Source organism: Myotis myotis, unplaced genomic scaffold (assembly GCF_014108235.1).
Source record: "Myotis myotis isolate mMyoMyo1 unplaced genomic scaffold, mMyoMyo1.p scaffold_m19_p_12, whole genome shotgun sequence".
Lineage (NCBI taxonomy): Eukaryota > Metazoa > Chordata > Mammalia > Chiroptera > Vespertilionidae > Myotis > Myotis myotis.
The window spans coordinates 73,698,492-73,720,917 of NW_023416316.1; the positions used below are offsets into that span (position 1 = coordinate 73,698,492).

General features: G+C 41.0%; 2 protein-coding genes across 3 annotated transcripts in view; both read right to left on the reverse strand.

The window, feature by feature from the left end:
* SLC35D2 (solute carrier family 35 member D2) overlaps positions 1-592 on the reverse strand; it is a 53,333-nt gene extending 52,741 nt beyond the window's left edge. For both annotated transcript variants that reach the window (XM_036331419.1, XM_036331420.1), the window contains exon 1: positions 407-592. In XM_036331419.1, coding sequence (XP_036187312.1) covers positions 407-552 — 146 coding nt within the window. In that variant the 5' untranslated portion in view covers positions 553-592. The remainder of the gene's footprint in view (positions 1-406) is intronic.
* Positions 593-2,966: 2,374 nt separating this feature from the next.
* Positions 2,967-22,426, reverse strand: part of ZNF367 (zinc finger protein 367) — a 30,331-nt gene continuing 10,871 nt past the window's right edge. Inside the window, exons 2-5 of the mRNA XM_036331422.1 lie at positions 16,124-16,274; positions 9,331-9,450; positions 7,925-8,063; positions 2,967-5,495 (exon numbers count right to left, since the gene is read on the reverse strand). Coding sequence (XP_036187315.1) covers positions 5,273-5,495; positions 7,925-8,063; positions 9,331-9,450; positions 16,124-16,274 — 633 coding nt within the window. The 3' untranslated portion in view covers positions 2,967-5,272. The remainder of the gene's footprint in view (positions 5,496-7,924; positions 8,064-9,330; positions 9,451-16,123; positions 16,275-22,426) is intronic.

Below are 22,426 nucleotides of genomic sequence, written 5' to 3' on the forward strand. Positions count from 1 at the left end.
TTTAAACGTGTTCACTTGTTCAGCTCCTGGGTGCACCTGGGAGCACTGGGACGAAGTTTCCCGCAGCACAGCGTCGCGAGCTGCCCCGCGGGAGGAAGCAGTGGCCAGGCCGTCCCGCACGAGGGAGGGGGACTTGGCGAGGTGTGGCTGGGCTCCCAGAAGGTCCGGGCTTGTGAAACCCGGTCAAGGTGCGGAGCACAGCCGCCCGTGGGCACTGGGACTCCGCTTTCCGGCCCCGCCCGCCCGCCCGGCCTGAGCGCCCCGAGGGCAACCGCGGCCCCGCCACTCCCGGCCCCGCGGGACCTCGCGGGTCGCGCCCATCCCCGCCGGCGGCGCGGACAGTGCGGGCTCGGGTCGCCGCTGAGCGCCCCCCCGGACCCCGCCGGACCCCTGGCGCCCGCCTCACCCGTAGGTGGTCAGCAGCGCCTTGTTGACCAGCACGATGAGGAAGGAGCAGGTCCCGTAGAAGAGCGCCGACAGCAGCTGGGCCATCCCGGGGGGCAGCCGGCCGGGGGCGGGGTCCGCGCCCGCGCCATTGGCCTGGCGGGTCATGCCCGCGCCGCGCCCGCCGCCCGCCGCCCGCCGCCCGCCGCCCGCCTGGCCCCACTCCGGGCCGCCCCGCCCCAGTTCCGTCTCCGCCCCGTCGCCCCGAGAGGGCGCAGTCCAAACAGGAAGGGGCCCAGCGAACCCCAGTGTCGGCGCGGCCGGCGGGCGCCCCAAAGCTGCGGGCGCGGAGGAGCCGCGCGGCGGGAGCTGGTCCGGGAGCCCGCGAGGGGCACCTGTCCGGGGGCGGGGAGGCGGGGGGCAGAGCGGGCTTGGGGGAGCCCTGTCTTCCTCCGCACCTCTTCTGGGGAGAAACGCTGCAGTTCAGTTTTAGGGTTGGTTTTACTTTTTCTCTGCAATACTTTTTAAAGGTACAATTTACACAAAATGGAACGCAGATTCTATGAGTCAGTGTGATGTTTTTGACAAATGCATACACCATGTCACCACCCAGACAGAACACCCCCACACACACACCCCCCAGGGGCCCTTTTTGCCGGATGAAGTCAATCAGAAGTTACTCTATTGCCATGGGTTAGAGTTGCCTTTTCTAGAAATTCCTGTGTCCGCTTTTAAGGCTTTCCCTCTTTTCGTTTTGGCGACTCACCCACGTTTCTTTTCACCGAGTAGCACTACAGTGTGTCCACTCGCCAGCTGGTGGGCATGCGGGTTATTTCCAGTTTAGGGCGATTCTAAAAAACGTTTCCACAAACATTCGTGTGTGTGTGTGTGTGTGTGTGTGTGTGTGTGTTCATTTCCGTTCAGGAGGCCCGGGAGTGGGAGGGCTGGTGCGTGAGCGCGGGCTCAGGCTCCCTCGCTTCTGCGCGCTTTCTGCAGTTGCCTCCCGCCGCGCCCACGCCATCTCTCTCGGGACAGCAACCAAGCTTGTGTGCTGGTGACGTTAACTGAAGGGGAGCCTCCCAGAACCGCCCGCTCTGACCAGAGTCCACCTGCTTTGGCAATTTTTAGTGTCCCATATTTTCACTGTAAATAATTAACTTTAAAAATCTGAAATCTTAGCTTTTCAGAAAAGCTAAATATTTCAACTTAGATGTTTGAGCCTAATTATATCCATGCCATACAATTGGTTTTCCATTGTAGGCACTGAACAACCAAGAATCTTTTCAATACTGATAAGAACTAAAGCAGAACTTTTGACAAATGACTAGCACTAAAAAAGGCAGGAAGGAAGAGTCCACATTACCCAAAACAAGAAAAAACACACAAGACCATTTTAAAATAGAAAATGAATTCATAGGCAAGTTGAATAAAATCATCTGAACTTGAAGTCATTTTGGTTAATTTCCTAAAAAATCAATGAAGTTTCCAGTGAGTCTCCAAATAAGTTTTGACTGCAAAACATGAGGTCACTTTTAATGACAGCCTTAATATTTGCATTTAATTTGTTTCTATGTCCATATTTCCAAGACCATATCGCTGTTAAAATCTCATCCTTACTCAGTTGACGTCAGAAGTGGAGTTGCAATTCTTTTGCAAAGCCCCAGGCTGCACCTTGCCATTTCCAGTGCAGAACTAAAGATAAACCAAAAATAAGTCATGAAAAATGCAAAGATCTGCTTGACTCAGGTGCCCCCAGATACAACACATCTTGAACAGAAGTAAAATGAAATCCCATTCCTGATTTCCCTAATGTAAGATCTGCCATAGGGCTGGCAACACTATGTACACCAGTGTACTTTTTTTTTTTTTTAATATATTTTATTGATTTTTCACAGAGAGGAAGGGAGAGAGATAGAAAGTTAGAAACATCGATCAGCTGCCTCCTGCACATCTCCCACTGGGGATGTGCCCGCAACCCAGGTACATGCCCTTGACCGGAATCGAACCTGGGACCTTTCAGTCCGCAGGCTGACGCTCTATCCACTGAGCCAAACCGGTTTCGGCTACAACCAGTGTACTTTTAACACTAATAATGAACCAGATGAGAAAGTTAAATGAATATCTATAACCTAAAAGCCCATCATTTTAAAGTAAGAAAAAGCAACTCATACTATGGTTCCAACTATTCTAAAAAGATGACTGGAATGAGACCAGAATCTACACTAATAAAAGAGAAACATGCAAATTGGTATCACTCCACTACACTCAGCCAATCAGGATGAGTATGCAAATTAACCCAACAAAGATGGCGGCTAACTTGCATATGCAGAAGGAAGAGGCTTGCCTTCTCCACTGTGGCCAGAGCGAAGGCCTGGGTCCCGGGTGCCGGAGGAAAACCGGTGCCGGCAGCCAGGGGAAGGAAGGCCTCTAGTGAAATATAAAATGTATCAAAATAATAAAAGAAGCCTGTAGAGCCACAGGTGACATTTCTTTCTAAATCTTAATTTTTTAAATCATGGTTGTTATATTTTTGATAGGAAAACAAATTATAAAGGGTTCAAGAATGAGCATGTACTTTAAACTGTAAATTAAAATTTTATTCAAAGCATCTTTTCAAATTACAGCATGTTTATTTCTTATGCTGTTAATGCTGCCAAACTACAGCTTAGCCATATGAAGCATAAAACACTTCAAAAATTTGAATGTAAACCACATTTTTAAAACAAAAAGCAGTCCTAACACACCTCAGATTTTAAATGCCAATGTATTTTGTCCAAGTATATAGCTTATATCAAAAAAAACCCTTAGCTTATGCCCAAGAATCTACTTTTGAAGTATTATATTTTAAATATTTCTATAGTAAATAGTTGTAATAATTTCTGAAACTTTCAATTATACAAATAAAGAATGTGAATATAATTATTATAGTTGACAAAAGCTGACCAGAGAAACAAAAGCCCTTACTTTTGAAGGCCTTAAATTGTATTATTTTTGAATTGGCAAGTATTTGTATTTTTTAAATTCTTACCATCTTCCTTCTTTATGTAATTTCATCAAATTTTAGATTTCCCAAGACTGGTAAGTGTTGCTTTTTATAATTCATTTAAATCATACTTGAAAGGAAAAATCTAGAGAAAAATGTTGACAGCTAAACCAAGAAAATTCAATGCTATAGTCTCTTTTACTGTGCCTATAAGTGCTCCAAGTTAAAATTCTATATATCAGATTACAAACAAAATTCTTAGACCATTACAAATATAAATTTTCTTATTTAAAAAATCCTTCAAGATCTGTAATTTACTGTACTGAGGATTACATTTGTAAAGTATGTCCTCATCATATACATTATTTGTTATCATCTTTCACACTTTTGTTCCTTTCCAAGGCATTTAATCCCTCCCCTCCCCACAGCTACATGTGGAACTGTGACTGCAACACACTGGGATTTGGGGAGAAAGAAGCGTATATTTTAGATAATGTTTAGCCATATCTGTCGGCTACGAAGTAAAGGCGCTGGAGAGCCGTTTCCCCCTACTATTCTGAGGTTTACTCCAATTAAGCAATCTAAAAATTTCTGTTGTTCATGTTATTTAGTTTCTACTTAAAACAGAGGCTAAAATGAGCGAGGCTTTTGCCTACATACAGGAGGTGAGCCGCTCAGCTCTCGATTTTTCTGTTCATGCTTCAGTACATAAAGTGGTGTTTAAAAATGGCATCTATTTGGAAAAACGGTTTAAAACCACCACACAAGTTAACACACATGCAGTTAAAACTACCCCAGAAGCCTACTTATTTGAGTAGCTAATCTTTTCTGCAGTGTTTAACTGATAGTTGAATTTAGTGAGCACAAAATAGTTCGGCATGTTATTCTGAAAAGCAAGAAGGTGGCTTTATGCACTGAAAATATAAATAGAAGGCTTTCATTTGCTAATAATTCTAAACAAGCAGTACAACTGAAATTTAGTGTTTGCTAACAAAAGATCTAAAACAGTTCACTACAAAACAACCCTGTAGATGTCCCTTTTATTAATAAAAATCCAAGTGCCAAATCTCAGTACAGGGCCCATATTTAAAAAAAAAAAAAATTACCAGGTTACCTAGACTTTGCAAGATTAACCACTCAATGTCAGCAAATGAGAAATAAGAAATGTGCAAAAGTTCCCAAGTTAAGAGAGGGATAACAAGTGCTTTTCAAAACTAAACATCATAGTAAGTTGTAAAGCCTCAGAAAGATAGAATAAGACCAATTTTACTCCAATTTTAAAAATTCTGAACTATTATGCATCTTACCAAGATCCTCAAATATCTACTTTTCTTTCAAAATCCGTAACTTAGGACATCTTCTGAAATAGGCAGTTTTCCATTTCTCTAGTCTTATTAGTCACACTATTTTGCAATTTAAAAATATCTTTCACACATCTTCCACTTTCTCACTTACTTCAGTGTTGACAGTATTGTTAAACGTACTAGTACAAATTGTTAAAAATGATCTTATAAATAATCTCTCCTAACCTTCTTTGGCTACATGTCCCATTCTGCTTTTGTTTTTTTTCTCTAAAAGTGTCTTATTCTGAAAGTGCTTCCTGTGAAAACTGCTTCCAATGAATGCATTAAACTTGCAAAATCTAGCTTCCCACAATACGTAGTTTCCTACCCTGTACTAGAAGTCCCATATTTACAAAATATTTTAAACTTTACAACAATCCATTACCATATAAAAAAAAGTGCAATTCTCTCTCACCCCATATTTTGGGGCAATAACATTCTTCATCAATTTCTACAGAATAGCAGCCTATGGTAAGCAAATAAGGTGCTTAGCTTATGCCCAAGGATCTACTTTTGAAGTATGCTGGGCAGTACTTTTGTACAGTGGGAGTCAGTGTGCAGGCTACTGGCGGAGCGGCGCGCCGGTCAGGTTGGCGAGCTCGATGAGCGCCAGGGCTCCGTGCAGGCGCTCGCGCTGCTCCTGCAGCCGCCGCTGGGCCCCGCTCTTCTCGTCGTCCTCCTCGTCCGACTGCAGGTATTCCAGAGGGTCCTGCTGCTCCTGGTCCGCCTTCTGCGCGAGCTTTCCCTTCAAGGTGGGGGTGCGCTGCTCTTTTGTTTCCCAATACCTACGGGACATGCAACCGCGTGAATTAGAGGGTATAGCTGACATCCTCAAAGGTTTACTTTGCTTGTTTAAAAAAGTGTTCTTTACCGCGGTATTCAATGCGTTTTAGTTCCCAAAGTTACAGAATGATTTCACATTTCTCATTACAGAGGAAACAATACAAGTTCAAGAAGTTGAGGGACTTTCTCACATTTTCAAAAACGGGCAGTTCTGGGTCTCATACTCAACTCTCTAATCATGTGTTTTTGCCATTAAACTATGCCTTAAAGATCATATGTAAAATGCACTAAGGTATAGAAATAGTAGAATAAACATTAAACACCTATTTATACAATCCACAGAGGGATGGTGACTTCTGACTGAGTTAACGAAGAGAAACTTAAAACTTACAAAATATGATTTACAGATTAATATCTGTAACACATAGAACTTATTCAAAAATTTAAGAACACCACCATTATTCTATGACATGGCCAACTGGTGATTCACAAGAGAAAATGCAAACTTGGTAAATTAAAGAAATAAATGACAGTATCATTACATCCAAAAATGCCCCTACAAAGACTTGTATATTAATGTTTATAACAGCCTTATTTATATCCTGCAATAACCCAATGTCCGTCAACAGATGACTGAATAAACAAGTTGAAGTATATCCACACAATGGATTACTACTCAGTGATAAAAAAGAATGAACTATTGATACATGGATGAATCTCAAAATAATTGAGTGAAAGAAGCCAGACAAACAGGGAGTGCATACTGCATGGCTTCACTTGTATGAAACACTAGAAAATGCAAAGTAATGCATAGTAACAGGAGTAGGTCAGTGTTGTTCGGGTCGAAGTGGGAGGGAGGGATTATGAAAGGGCTTGAGGAAATGCTGGGAGTGATGAATATGTTCATGATCTTGATGGGTGATGATTTCACAGATGCAAACGTGTCTAAATGTGTGAAACTGCACACTTTAAATATTTACAATTTACTGTATGTCCATTATACCTCAGCAAACCTGTTTTTAAAATTAGATACAAAAAAAAGGAAAACTACTAGATGTCAGGAAATCCAGGCTACTCAAACTGGAAAAGTTGTGGCAATACTCAGAGGTATAAAAAAAGAAATGCAAACAGTTCAGTCTGACTTGAAGGACAACTAGAAAAGGAGAGTGGCAAAAGATAAGTTTAACTGGGTCGGCAGGGACCAGGTACGGAAGAGCTTTGAATGCCATAACAGAGTTTAGACTTCGTACTGAGGATCACATAGCATTTTACAAAGATCCTGTGGAAGCAGCATGGAGAATGGATTGAGAGGGATGACGTAGCTGACTGTGAGTTCTTAAGGAAGTAGATGGGAGAGAGGATAAAGACAGGATGACCAACAAGTTTCTGGCTTGGGCCAAATGAGAGAGAAGGGGGCAGTGGAGGCCAGCCAGGAGGAGGGAGCGGAGGCAGGAAGCGATGCAGTAGCGAGGCAGACACAAGCCCTGCCCTGTGGAGCTTAGTGCAGCAGGGGGACGGATCCGAGTGCGTGCCATGCAGGCCTTGAAAGGGAAAATACAGTGTGTTATAAAAGTATCTATTAAGTGAGTCTAACCTGTGTTTTGGGGTTGGTGAGCAGGTCGGGGAAGAACTTCCTGAAGTGAGGTTTAACCTGAGTAAGAAATGAAGACTAAGCCCCGTGGCTAAATGAAGAGGGAAGCAGCCTATCTGCAGAGGCAGCAGTGAGCACGAAGGCCCGGAAACCGCAGGGAGAGCAGAAACCGCAGGGAGAGCGGTGCTGAGAAAGCAGGGGCCCAGACGGCACTGCAGAGGGAGGCAGAGCTCAGCAGCACTCAGGGGCTTAGACTTTGTCCCAAGGGCAGAGGAAGCCCAGAAAGCGAGGGAGTGGCACCGTCAGCAGCTGGCGGTTTGTATAGAAGAGATGACTCCTTACATCAAAATACCCTTAGGGAACATTTTTTATACTGCCCCCCCCCCTCGCTGCCATTAAAAAAAATTAAACTGGGTGATTCTTGGAACATCTCTCTCTATATAGCTCTACCCATATACGTATATCTGTATCTACAGATATGGGGAAATATGGATATACATATATCCCCACAATAACAGCACAGATCTAATTCTAATATAAGAAAATGAAGAGGCATTGCACTAACAAATGAAATATGCATTAAATATCCTTTTTAAATGAGGGAAAACTCTTACTTTTAAAATACATTGTGGTACAGACAATTAATTACTCAAGAGTAATTAATATCATATAGTTTTCTATCACACACAGGTCCTAATAACACTCCTGTGGTTTAAGAAATAAAGCACCATTTCAAGTTATTTCATAGAATGTGTTTAGAAGCAACTTATTTAAAATGAGAGAACTTCGGAAGTCCCGTCAGCCCACGCGCGGGGTGGCCGTGGTCCAGGGGAGCCTTACTTTGCCAACCACTCGGCAGCAGCCTGGTTGTCCACCGCCTGGTGCTTGCTGAGAGCGTCGGTGGGCTCCTCCCGCTTCAGCCTGGCGTAAGGGTGCTTGGGGCAGTGGCGGTTGGCGTGGGTGAATCTGCTCAGGCAGCCTACAAAGCACAGAGGGAAACACCCATTAGCATCGGGACTGCGGCCCACATGGGAAATGCTCAGAAAAGTAAGTAAGACCATGAGACAGCATTCTCTAACGTGGAGGAGGAAATAAAACCCTAAGCACAGTATTCATCAATGCTCATGAGGGGGGCGGGCGATGGTCTTTCACCTCTCGGTCACTGCGTTATAAATGCACGCAACCCCCCTGGGAAGTGATTCATTTGCATGAGTCATAAACATGGTCAAACCCTCCGACCCTGGGATTGTATTCTCAGGCTCTCTCATAAGGCAACATCCCAAAAGATGAACAAAGCTTGAACAAAGTTTAAGTAGGAAAACGTGACCTTTAGCTTTGTTGGTAACAAACAATTTTTAAAGCAAATTAAATATTCAGTATCAATAAGGCAATCAGTGTACAGCTGACTCTTCAACAGTGTGGGGTTAGGGCAGAAATCCAGATATAACTAGTATATGCTTCAGCAAATTCACTAGATCAAAAGCCTGAAGACATCTGTGACTGACAATAATAAGAAAACCACAGAGCTACAAAACAGAACTGCATTAAATTTTAATTATAACTGCCTAAAAATGTGCACAAGAAAAACATCTTAAGAAACTGTGATAAGAGGTTAAGAAAATCACTTCAGAAAAGTGACAAGAAATTACTAACAGTGGCGTGTTAAAATGACAAAGTTTCGCCCTAACCGGTTTGGCTCAGTGGATAGAGCGTCAGCCTGCAGACTAAAGGGTCCCAGGTTCGATTCCGGTCAAGGGCATGTACCTTGGTTGCGGGCACATCCCCAGTAGGGGGTGTGCAGGAGGCAGCTGATTGATGTTTCTCTCTCATCGATGTTTCTAACTCTCTATCCCCCTTCCTTGCTCTCTGTAAAAAGTCAATAAAATATACTTTAAAAAAATAAATAAAATGGAAAAGTTCCCCCTTTTACTGAAAACGCAGACAATATGCTTTCTTGAGTTTAACAGATAAAATGTTTAAAATCAACATAAAAGCCTACTCTAAAGGCTGTATTTACTTTCATAGATTTTTCTACTGCCTACAACTGAATATAGTATTTTTATTTGCCTTTTAAGATTTTCACCTAAAAATATTTTAAAAATCAATCTTTCCTCAGAAATTGAACATGGTGTTTTCTAAAATCTTGATTTAAAAAATCTCTCCTCCCAAAAAATTCAAGCAAAAGTTATTTTTTAACTACTAAGTCACTACTAGTTATTACATAAACTTAACTCCTAACATCATACCATTTTCGGAACAAACAAAAGGTTTCTCTCCCGTGTGAAGGCGCTGGTGCGTTTTGAGCTGTCCGCTTTGAACAAAGGCTTTGCCACAGTCAGGATAGTCACACAGGTAGGGTCTCTCACCTATGTAGACAGATGGGATATATTATTTCTGAGAAAATAAGGTTAGAAGAGGGGCAGGGGGAGAGAATCAATCTCTATATAGATCAGGGGTGGGGAACCTTTTTTCTGCCAAGGGCCATTTGGTTATTTATAATATTATTCACTTAATATATATTTATACTGCTATGAAAAAAGCTCCTAGCTTTATTGAATTTCGAGTCCTGCTTGCGGTTGCCTTGGCAGGGCCAGACCAAATAATTTCTCGGGCCTTATACAGCCCAGGGGCCGGACATTCCCCACCCCTGATAAAGGTCATGATGCCAAACAACAATAAAACACATCAGCCTGTATAGAACTGCAAGTGAAAATGCTAGGCAGCACTTCCATGCTCTGAACCAGCTGTCCACTGGGAGCACAGTATTTTCCTTAGGCCTTGAGCTTTTAGGTACCCAGGTTCAAATCCTTGAAGTTATCATCTTCAGCTGAGCCCATATTTTCTGCTCCCCATAATCCAAATCACCTCTTGCAGATTCTTTACAATGTCTCCCACTCCTACTCCCCCTGCAACTTGCCCTGGTCGACTGGCAGCCCCTCCACCTCGAACAAGCCCTGGCTGTCCTCTAGTCACTCCACCTGCACAGTACTTCCAAAACAGCTGGCACAGAACTCCTGCCTTTGTCATAGCAACTACCTCCTAACTAACCCCAAAACCTACTACACTCCTTGGACAAATAAAAATTATCTACTGAGCCCTAGCCAGTTTGGCTCAGTGGATAAAGGGTAGGCCTGTGTACTGAGGGGTCCTGGGTTCAATTCTGGTCAAGGGCATGTACCTCGGTTGCAGGCTCATCAGGGCACTTGTGGGGGGCAACCAATTGATGTGTCTCTCTCACGGAGATGTTTCTCTCTCTGTCTCTCCCCCTCCCTTACCCTCACTCTAAAAAAAAAAAAAAAAAAAAAAAAAAAAAAAAAAAAAAAATCAATGGAAAAATGTCCTTGAGTGAGGATTAACCAAAAAAAAAAAAAAATAATAATAATAATTATCTGTTGACTTCTAATTGGTCCCCGAAGATGCGCAATGTAGCTACTGGGTTAAGGGGCAGGGCTTATCTTTACTTCACCGGAGATTCATTCCAGCTAGGACAGTTCCTCATCTTGCTCTACTCCATGCAAGTCCTATCTTCTCTGCCCATTCAGACCTTCTCAATCCTGTAGGCTCTCAGTGAAACTCCTCCTACCTCCAAATAAGGAAGCTCTGTATCCTTTCACTTGGTATCCTGTGTTGCTCTTGGGTCATGGAACTCTCCTTATACAAAGATGCACAACACCTCATACTCCCTTTAATTCCCATACTCAACACAGTGCTAGGCTGGAGGAAGTGCTCAACAATGTTGTTCAGTCATAATTAAATAATTATTTCTTGAAAAATTATTCTTTGATCAACAATTATATTCTGGTTCTTCCAATATAACTCAAAGACCAGGAACCAGTTCTCCCTAAATTTCTCATTATCTAGAAATGAACTAAATGGTTGTTGATAGTTGGACACAAGGTAATAAAACACAGGAGATAGGAGGATTATTTAAAAAAGTAAGAGAGAAGCTCTTTATAAAGTATATATTATTAGATCTTAACTATTCCATGATCTTGGGCTCAATTTCCTGACATACAGCATAGCAGGCCGATACCTGGAAGTATCAGGTGACACACAGTGGATTAATGATCAGGACTGGGACTCAGAGATCTTTTCATTATGCCACATGGTCTTGAATCTTATCTACACTGGCAACATGTACTCCACAGCCTGCAAACCAATTACTTGGGGTATTTCAAATTAATTAAATTTTTCTTCCAGATTTTTTTTAATTTCAAGAAAAGCGATTTAAAATACAATAATGTTACATAAACCATAATGTTTCAAGAAAAACGATCTTAAATATAATAATGTTACATGTAATAAACATCAAGAAAAATTTTAAATGTCACATGCAATAAACATTAATATTTTAAGAATAAAAGGATTTTAAGTATAATATTACCAAAACTATACTAACATATTATGATATCACAAAAGTTGTAGGAAATATTAAAAATCTGCAAATAACAGGATTACTTCTATTATGCTTCTAGAATATTTTTTTCCCTCTGGCTCTATTTTTGTTCAGTTCATGTTGTTCCTTATATTCCACAAATGAGTGAGATCATATGATATTCATCTTTCTCCGACTGGCTTATTTTGCTTAGCATGATGCTTTTAAAGGCTATTTTGTCAGATATGAGTATTGCTACTCCAGCTTTTGTTTTTCTTTTCCATTTGCATGGGAATTTTTTTTCTCATCCCTGCACTTTCACCCTGTGTGTGTCTTTTATTTTGAGGTGGGTCTCTTGTACACAGCATATAGTTGGGTCATGTTTTTGTATCCATTCAGCTACCCTACACCTTTTGATTGGAGCATTTAATCCAGTTACATTTAGGATTATTGAGAGGTACTTATTTATAGCCATTTGAATTCGGTATGACTAGGTTTCTCTCTCTGTTTCTTCTTCTCAGCAATTCCTTACAGCAATCCCTTTAGTATTTCTTGTAATGTTGGCTTGGTGGTGATGAACTCCTTTAGCCTTTTTTTTTGTCTGGGAAACTCTTTGTTTGACAGTCTATTTTGAATGATAGTCTTGCTGGATACAGTAATCTTGGTCTCAGATCCTTGTTTTCCATCACCTTGAGTACTTCATGCCATTCCCCTCTGGCCTGTAGAGTTTCTGGTGAGAAATCAGGTGTTAGCCTTATGGGAACTCCTTTGTAGGTAACAGTTTTCTTTTCTCTTGTTGCCTTTAAGATTCTCTCTCTGTCTTTAATTTTTGGCATTTTAATTATGATGTGTCTGGATGTGCATCTTTTTGGGTTCTTCTTGTTTGGGGTTCTCTGTGCCTCCTGAACTTGTGTGACTTTTTCCTTTACCAAGTTAGGGAAGTTTTCTACCATTATTTCTTCAAACACCTTCTCTATTCCTTTCTCCCTTTCTCCCTCTTCTGACACACCTACTATTCTAATATTGTTACGTTTCACATTGTCTCACAGCTCCCTTAAGCTTTCCCCCTTTTTTTAAATTGTTTTTTCTTTTTGGTTCTCTGAGTGATATTTTCAACTGTCTTCTAATTCACTAATTCGATCCTCAGCTTCCCCTAATCTGCTGTGTATTCTTTCCAATGTTTCTTTATTTGTGTTATGTCATTCTTTACGTCAGACTGTTATTTTTTCATAGTTACTATATCTTTCTTCATACTGTTGAGTATTTTTTTAAAAATATACTTTCTTGATTTTCCGCAGAGAGGAAGGGAGAGGGACAGAAAGTCAGAAACATCAATGAGAGAAACATCGATTCAGCTGCCTCCTGCATGCCCCCGACTGGGGATGTGCCCACAACCAAGGTACATGCCCTTGACCGGAATCAAACCTGGGACCCTTCAGTCCTCAGGCTGAGGCTCCATCCACTAAGCCAAACCGGTCAGGGCCTGTTGAATATTTTTAACATCATTACTTTGAACTCTATTTCAGATAATTTCTTATCTCTATTTCATTTATCTCTTCTTCTGGAGAATTCGCTAGCTCTTTGGGGATTGTTTCTTTGTTTCTCATTTTGTTTGTCTGGGTTTGTGACTATGTCTTAGGTAGGTCCTCTACACCTCTCAATCTCTAGCACAGGACAGTGTTAAAAGCTGTTTCTGTCTAATTGGATCAGGCAAAGACTCAAAGCCTCCAGAGACCGCCTCTGTCTACAGACTAATAGGATTCTGGCTTGAATTGCCCCCAGGCAATCATCCTCAGGTGTGCTGAGAGTTTTTTTTCAACAGGGTGGGGCAGTTGCTTCTGCCTGGAGGCTACCTGTTACTTTTAAACTCTTAAGTGGCCTCAGGGCAAAGTGTTTTACAATAGGGTGTGTCGACTGTCTTCCCCCCAGGCGAGGCAGACGTGTATGTAGGGAAAGATGTCCTCCGCTCTGTGAGAGAATGACTCAGCCCAGGAAACTTGGGGTGTCTGCCTTCTGAGCTCTATCCCCCAAGTCCCCAGGCCTGGGTTCTGCTCTCACAGTTCCAGTCCATTTCACCCTCCCTCTGCCAGAGCACAAGATGCATTGGCCCTTTAAGAGGGTGCCCGAACTTCCAGCTGCCATTCCCTGGCAGACAGCACCCCACTGCTTTTCACAGTCAGTTGTTATATGAGTACCCTCCTCAGTTTGGTGCTCTCTGCTGGGGAAGCCCATCTTCGGGAGTAGATTCCCGAGTTCTCAGTGGCTCCCCCCCACAACTGAAATATCTCTCCGGGACTTCAGTTGCCGTCTGTGGGTGCCCGGCCAGCGCTTTCACGCCTCCACCCTTCCTACCAGTCTCTATGTGGTCTCCACCTTCGGTCCGAGTTTTCCGTTGATTATTCCAGAAGCCTTTCCGTATTTCAGTTGTAATTCCAGCTTGTTCCTGGGAGCATGTCCGTGCTGCATCCTCCTACTCTGCCACCATTTTTCAGATTTTTTAAAAATACAAAAATTCTGTTCTGGCCAGGGCAGAATTTTGTCATAGCAACTACCTCCTGGTGGCTCAGTTGGTTGGAGCGTTGTCCCACACACCAAAAGGTTGGGAGTTTGATTCCCAGTCAGGGCACATACCTAGGTTTCAGGTTCAGTCACTGGTGGGGCGCTTATGGGAGGCAACAGATTAATGTTTCTCTCTCACATCAATATTTCTCTCTCTTCTCTCACACTTCTCTCTGCCCCCCCCCTCCTTTCTTTCCCTCTAAAAAAAAATCAATGAAAACATATCTTCAGGTGAAAATTTTTTTAAAAACTCTCAAAATCAGATATTCACTAAATAATTGTTTTACTGAATGGTTCATAGTCAAAACTTCTTGGACACCATAGTCTATGATTCAAAATTCAAATTTTACCCTTTTTTAGGAATTTAGCTAAGGATTTAGCTGTATTCTAGATAACATTAAAATATGTTTTTTCAAAAACTAAAAAAGAAATAGGTGATGACCATAGTGGGAAAAATAGGGGACTAAGAGTTAAAAACCCAAATGCCAGACCAGTAGTGCCCAACAGAAATAAAGTATAAACTACTTCTAGTAGCCACATTAAAAAGGAAAAACAGGTTAAATTAATTTTGATAGTGTATTTTATTTAACCCATTGTATCTAACATATTATCATTTCAGTATGTACTCAGTATCAGAAAGTATTAAGGACATCATTTACTCTCTTTTTATCATTCAAGTGTACTTCACACACACTGCCCATTTTCAGATTAGTCGAGGCACATGTGCTACTCCAGGGGCCAGCAGACTGCAGGGGAGGAGAGGGTGTAAGCAGTGGTATTTGCCTTTTGGTACCTCAGTCTCCTCAACTGTGAACAATTAGATACCATGACTAGAACCATAAGGCTCCTTCTTCTGAGGCCACCTTTCTCTGTGGAAAGAGCAAGGACGCTATATTTTTTGCTCTCTTTCTATATGGTATTTTAATTGCCAGTATCATTTCTCTACACAACACAAATAGCGATGTATGATAGTCTTGAAATAGCTGCATACAATACATTAATTCTGAAAAGTTATGCTTCACCTTGGATTTAATGGCTAGGTCAAACACTTGCATGGCACACTGAGGGCTCTGGAAATTTTACTAAAAATTTGACAATTACTATTTTAGTATATGGCCTACAAGTCCGTTTAAACAATTATACAGACAAGGGCCTATCAAGTAAAACTCAACTAGGTAGAAGGATAACATTAAATGTAGTAATAACATTCCTCTGACTTCTAGATTAATTGCCCTATAACTTCAGAAGTCATGTGGTTCAGAAAGCCATCACTTTCCACCAAAAAATAAACTGACTACCTGTAACAGTAAAATGCTTCCTCTCTCTTTTGGCCTTCAGCTAACAGCTCCTGCTATAGGTATGATCATTACCTAGAGGTATTCTGCTTGCAGTATTGGGTTGGTTTTTTTTAATTTTTATTTATTGATTTGAGAGAGAGAGAATCATTGATTTGTTGCTCCACTTGATTCTTGGATGTGCCCTGACCGGCACCCAAACCCACAACCTTGGCATAGCGGGGACTATGCTCTAACCAACTGAGCTAGAGTTTCTGCAAGAGCAGCCCCTTGCCACAGAGGGTGCTTCCCCACACCCCCAAGAGGTAGGAAATATGTACAATTCACAGGAGCCTTCATAACTGGACTCAGATCTCAGATCAGTGGGGTCGGGGAGGGGTGGGTGTCAATGGACCAGGACCAACTGGGAACAAAGGGATTGGGAAATTTTACTCTTCCTTGGATCCCTCTCAACACCTACCTGCCTACACCCATCCCTGCCTTGCCCCTCCTCCCTTCCCTTAACAATAAAAGATGCCTGAATTCCAGATTCTTCTTAAAATGGATTTGATAATTAGTTCATCTTCTCAAGCCAGGCTTTCTCAATCAACCTTTCCTTACTTCAAAACTCTGATCCATTGAATATTGGCCTTTCTTTTGAAGTATCAGGCCCACAAACCTTGGACCTGTAACTTACACAGTGCCTGTTTAAAAAAAAACTACAATGAGAAAATATAAGGCAATTAAAAAAATTAATTTATAAGCCCAAACATCAAATCAGCTTTCAGTTAGGTATTATTTTTGACATTCTCTAAAATTGGCTCAACTTACCTGTGTGAGTCCTTTTGTGAGCCTGGAGCGATTTCTCCCGTGGAAACACCCTGTTACAGATGTTACAACGAATTCTGCTGGACGAATGCTCTCCTTCATTTATTAAATCCCGGACAGTATCTGCTCTGGGTCGACCACGCCGGATTCCATCCTGTAAACAATTTGTATAAACACTATTATATTTCTTGGACTCCACTCATTATAGCAAAATATCATAATAAATGACTTTTTAAACTCCTTCTTGAGTGACATCACCAAAAATGGTAGAGTAGTTTCAAGGACCCATCCCTCCCCAGATCACTGAAAAATCGAGTTGTCACAATCAGCTGTCACAACTCCAGGAAATCACAGCAACTCAGTGAACACTGAGTCAAGAAAAAAGCACCTTGAAATAGTAGGAAAGCTTTACAGCATTTTGCACTTGCCCTTGCCCCTCTCCTTACTACTACACAGTGGTCTTGAAGCAGCAGCCTTCACTCTCAGTATGGGAACCTAGTCCCTGGCTCCAGAGAGAGCACAGCAGAGCAGAGCAGAGCAGAGCAGACATTATTATGAAAGAATTGTGTCTGCTTGACCTGAAGGACTGATGCAGGGTGTCTTTGATCTAACTTAGAATTCTCCAGGGTATAACAGTGCTACTCAAAACCTCTGTGAGGCAACTGACAATGTGCTGCCACCTGGGGCAAAAGAATTCAACTGAGGCAAACAAATATGCCAAAAGCCTGGGAGGAAACACTGGGGAGAGAGTGTCTTTGGGAAATTAGGGCATTGGGAAGTGCCCTTGAAGCCTAAGGACAGGAATGGGAAGCATGCCCAGAAAAGACCTAAAAAGGCGGGAAGCTTTCACCTTCGGCTGATGTTAGGCTCAACACAGCGGGAAATGAAGACTAAGGCAGAGTTGAAAAAGAGCTAAGGCACAGAGCCATTCTGCAACAATTACAAGGTTTTTTCCCTTTCTTTTTTTGACTCCCGGCATTCAAGATCTCTCTCAAAGGATGAGCTGATCACAAGCTAAAGAAACAGACTTTAGAGAACAAACATAACAAAACAGAGTTTACAAAAACAGTCTAGAAAACCTGCCAGACAACTAGAATCCACAGCAAACAACAAAAACAAATTCTGAGAGAGAAGAATCTGATTTTCAGAGTTACCACATTATAATATTTAAAACATCCAGTTTTCAACAAAATATTATAAAGCATGCAAAGAAACGAAAGCATGGTCCATATAGAGAGAAAATTAATAAAAATAGACATTGGCGTTACTAGACAAAAACTTTAAATGAATAAGGGATAACAAAAAATCAGGAGAACACTCTTTCAACAAATAGAGAATATCAATAAAGAAACAAATTATTTTTTTAAAGAAATTCTGGAACTAAAAAGTACAATAACTAAAATGAAAATTTTGACTAGAGATCACTAATGGCAGATTTAAAAGGGCAAAAAGAAAAAGTTAGCAAGTTTGAAGATAAGTCAACTTAAATTATCTAGTTATAGAGCAGGGATGGGAACATCTGGTCCACAGGCAGTATACACCCACGAGATCATTTGGTCTGGCCCTACCAAGACATTAGGGTGAGTTAATTAAATGTATGACCAAAAATAGTGGGCTAATTTTTAAGTTGATGCTTTTATATGGCCTGTGAATAATCTCTATAATAAAAGCATAATATGCTAATTAGACCGGACAGCTGAACAACCTTCCGGACGAAACCGGGGCTGTGAGGGCCGAGGCAAGCTGCCACCGCTGCGAGGACCAAGCCTCTTGCACGAATTTTGTGCATTGGGCCTCTAGTCCTATATAATAAAAGTCTAATATGTAAATTGACCGAATGGCCGATCACGATGATGCGCATTGACCACTAAGGGGCAGATGCTCAACGCAGGAGCTGCCCCCAGCCCGCAGGCCCCGACTGGCAGCAGCAGGGCCAGCGAGCGGGTAGCACCAGGCCAGCCAAGGTGGGTGCCAGTGAGGGCCCCTGATCGCCCCGCCAGTTGCCCCACGGATCAGCCCTGATCACTGGCCAGGCCTAAGGAGATTACCCATGCACAAATTTCGTGCACCAGGCCTCTAGTGTTATAAATATTCAAATGGCCCTTGGCAGATTCCCCACCACTGAGTTAGAGAAATAGAAACAGAAAATAATGAGCCTAAGACACCTGTAGGACATCAAGTGTTTGAGTCCTTTCAGGCCGCTATGATGAAATACCAGACTGGGTAACTACAAACACAGACATTTATTTCTCACGGTTCTGGAAGCTGGGAAGTCCAATATCAAGGTGCCAGCATGATCAGGTAAGGGCCCTCTTCCTGGTTCCTAGCCAGCGCCTTCTCACTGTGTCCTCACTCGTGGTAGAAGGAGAAAGAGTTCTCCCAGAACCTCTTTGATGAAGGCACTAATCCCATTAATGAGGGCTCCCACCACCTAAGCACCTCCCAAAGCCCTCCCCAACACCACCATCTTTGTGGGTCAGGATCTGAACACACAATTCTTCAGGGGAGGACACAAACATTGAGACCAAGTATACCAACATAATTGAAGACCCAGGGGCAAAAGGGAAAGGAGCAGAAAGCATATTTGGAGAAATAATGGCTGCAAAGTTCCTAAATTTGATAAGACACAAGTCTAAAGATGCAAGACGCTCAATGAACTTTAAGAAGAATACCAGGTAAACAGATACACAGAGACACATTACATCAAACTATCAAAAGACAACTACAAAGAGAGAATCTTGAAAGTAGCAAGAGAGAAGCAGTTCATCACATACAAGGGGTCCACAAATAAGATTAATAACTGATTTCCCAGGAGAAACTAGTGAAAGCAGTGAGAAGACATGCTTAAAGTGCTGAAAGAAAAAACAAAAGTCACCAATAATCTATCCTCCAAAAATGAAGAAATCAAGCATTTCTACATAAACAAATGCTAAGAGAGTTTGTTGCTAGGAGACCTGCCCTACAATAAATCTAAAGGGGGTTCTTCAGGCAGAAATAAAAGGATACTAGACAACAACTCAAAGCTGCACTCGAACATGAGTAAATGTAACAACACAAGTCAGAATTATTGTATTTTTGGCTTGTACCTCCTCTTTTCTTGCCTATATAATTTGAAAGACAAATGCCAAAAGTATAAAAAATTTTTAATCTATATTAATGGGAACACAATATAATGTAATTTGCAACTACAATAACAGAAAGGGGGTAAGAGCTGTATAGGAACAGAGTTTTTTATACTACAGAAGCTAAGGTTGTATGAATGAAAATGTTACACTACAAAAAATAAGTTAAACAAAAAGAAGGTAGTAATGGAGGAATTGAGAAACAAAATAGGTCTAGACATATAGAAAATAACAAAATGGCAGAAGTAAATTCTTCCATATCAGCCATCACTTTGAATGTAAACAGATTAAATTCTCCAATTAAAAGATAGAGATTGGCAGAATGGATTAAAAAAAACCATAATCCAACTATATGCTGTCTATAAGAGACTCACTTTAGATTCAAAAATACAGATAGGTTAAAAGGGAAAAATGGAAAAAGAGATAATAGTTATAAACACATACATACCTAATAAGAGTCCCCAAACTGTATGAAGGAAAAGTAGCAGAACTGAAGGTAGAAAGCGATAGTTCAAAAATAGCTGGAGATTTTCACTGTTAATTAATGGACAGGACAACTAGATAAGTCAACAAAGATATGGAAGACTTAACACTTAACAGACATATACAAAACATTCCACACAAAAACAGCAAAATACACATTTTTCTCTAGTGCACATAGAATATTTCCCAGGACACACCATATCAGGCCACAAAGCAACTATCAATAAATTTTTTAAAACTGAAATCATACAAAGTATCTACTTTGACACATATGGAATAAAACTATAAATCTGTAACAGAAGGAAAAACTGGAAAATTCACAAACATGTGGAAATTGGACAACACACTGAAACAGCCAATGGATCAAAGAGGAAATCACAGGGAAATTAGAAAACTTGTGAGATACAGTTCTTGGACCCAAAGGCTTAAGATAAGAGAGCAGTTGCTGCCCAACGCCATCTAGAGAGTCAATGCAATCCCTATCAAAATTCTAAAGACCTTTTTTGCAGATATGGGAAAAGCAATCCTCAGCTCATATGGAAATGCAAGAGGCTCCAACAGCCAAAACAATATTTAAAAAGAACAAAACAGAAGGACTCACACTTCCCTATTATAAAGCAACAACAATCAAGACAGCATGGTGCTGGCATAAGGAAAGACATACAGACCAATAAAATAGAAGTGAAAGTCAACAAATAAACCCCTATCTATGACCAACTAATTTTCAACAAGGGGGCCAAGAACAACGAATGGTTCTAAAATAACTCCATTTCTACATGTAAAAGAATGAAGTTGGACCCCTGCTCATACAATATATAAAAAATTAACTCAAAATGTATCATACATCGAAGTGGCAGAGCTAAAAACTAAAAGAGCTCTTAAAAAGACAGAAATAACAATATGTAATACATTAATCAATAAAGAAATTAAAAAAAAAGAAGACAGAAATAAATCTTCCCGACCTTGTATTTGGCAATGGATTCTCAGATATGGCATCAAAAGCATGAGCGACAAAAAGAATAGGATTGATATTCACATATCTAATAAGGGTCTAGAAACGAGCAAACATAATGAACTTTTACAACTCAACAACAAAAAGACAACCCAATTAAAATATGAATAAAGGACATACACATTTCTCCATAGTAGTTACACAAATGGCCAGCAAGCCCATCATCATTAGTCATTAGGGAAATGCAAATCAAAACTACAGTGAGGCCCTAGCTGTTGGCTCAGTGGACAGAGCATCGGCCTGCGAACTGAAGGGTCCCAGGTTCGATTCCGGTCAAGGGTCCCAGGTTCGATTCCGGTCAAGGGCATGTACCGTGGTTGCGGGCACATCCCCAGTGGGGGGTGTGCAGGAGGCAGCTGATTGATGTTTCTGATTCTCTGTCCCTCTCCCTTCCTCTTTGTAAAAAAATCAATAAAAAATATATTTTTAAAAAAATTTGGAATGTTAACACCTTACCAGGTGTATTGGTGAATATGTTCTCCCATTCAGTGCACTGTCTTCATTTTCTTTATGGTTTCCTTTGCTGTGCAAAAACTTTTTAGTTTCATGTACTCCCATTTGTTCATTTTTTTGTTTTTTCCAAGAAGGCATATCAGAAAAAATTATTGCTATGAGAAATATCTGAGATATAACTGCCTATGTTTTCTAGGAATTTTATGATTTTGAGTCTAACATTTAAGTCTAATCCTTTTTTAATTTACTCTTGTGTATTGTGTAAGAATGTAAAGGGTTCAGTCACAGTGGAAAAGTTTAACAGTTGGTACAATGTCTTGTTTCAATTTTTTGCATGTATCTGTACAATTTTTCTAACACCATTTGTTGAATAAACTATCTTTACCCCATTCTTTGTTCTTACCTCCTTTGTCAAATATTGACCATAAAGGCATGGGTTTATTTTAGGGCTCTCTATTCTGTTCCATTGATCTACGTCTTTTATTTTTTTTTTTTTTTAATGCCAGTACCATGCTGGCTTAAGATATTCTTTATATGTTTTTATTGATTTCAGAGAGAGGAAGGAAGAGGGAGAGATAGAAACATCAATCATGAGAGAGAATCACTGATCAGCTGCCTTCTGCACACCCTCTACTGAGTATGGAGCCCATAACCTGGGCATGTGCCCCAACCAGGAATTGAACAATGACCTCCTGGTTCATGGGCTGACGCTCAACCATTGAGCAACACCAGCTGAGCAGTAGCATGCTGTTTTGATTACTATGGCCTTGTAGTATAGTTAGATATCAGATAGCATAATTCCTCCAACTTTGTTCTTCTTTCTCAAGGTCACTGTCTATTCGGGGTCTTTTTGGTTCCATATAAGTTTTTGGAATATTTTTTCTAGTCTCGTTATCTTGATACAGATTGTGTTGACTCTGTAGATTGCTTTGGGTGGTATGGACAATATAATGATGTTAGTTCTTCCTATCCATGAACACGTGGTATATGCTTCCACATTATTTGTATCTTCATCAGTTTCTTTCTTCACTGTCTTATAATTTCCCCAAGTACAGGTCTTTTACATCCTTAATTTTACTCGTAGGTATTTTACTCTTTTTGAAGCAGTTGTGACTGGGATTGTTCTCTTAGTTTTCCTTTTGAGCATCCATTATTGCTGTATAAAATGCAACTGTTTTTTTTTTCTATTTATTTTGTATCCTACTACTTTACTGAATTCATTTATCAGTTCTTAGC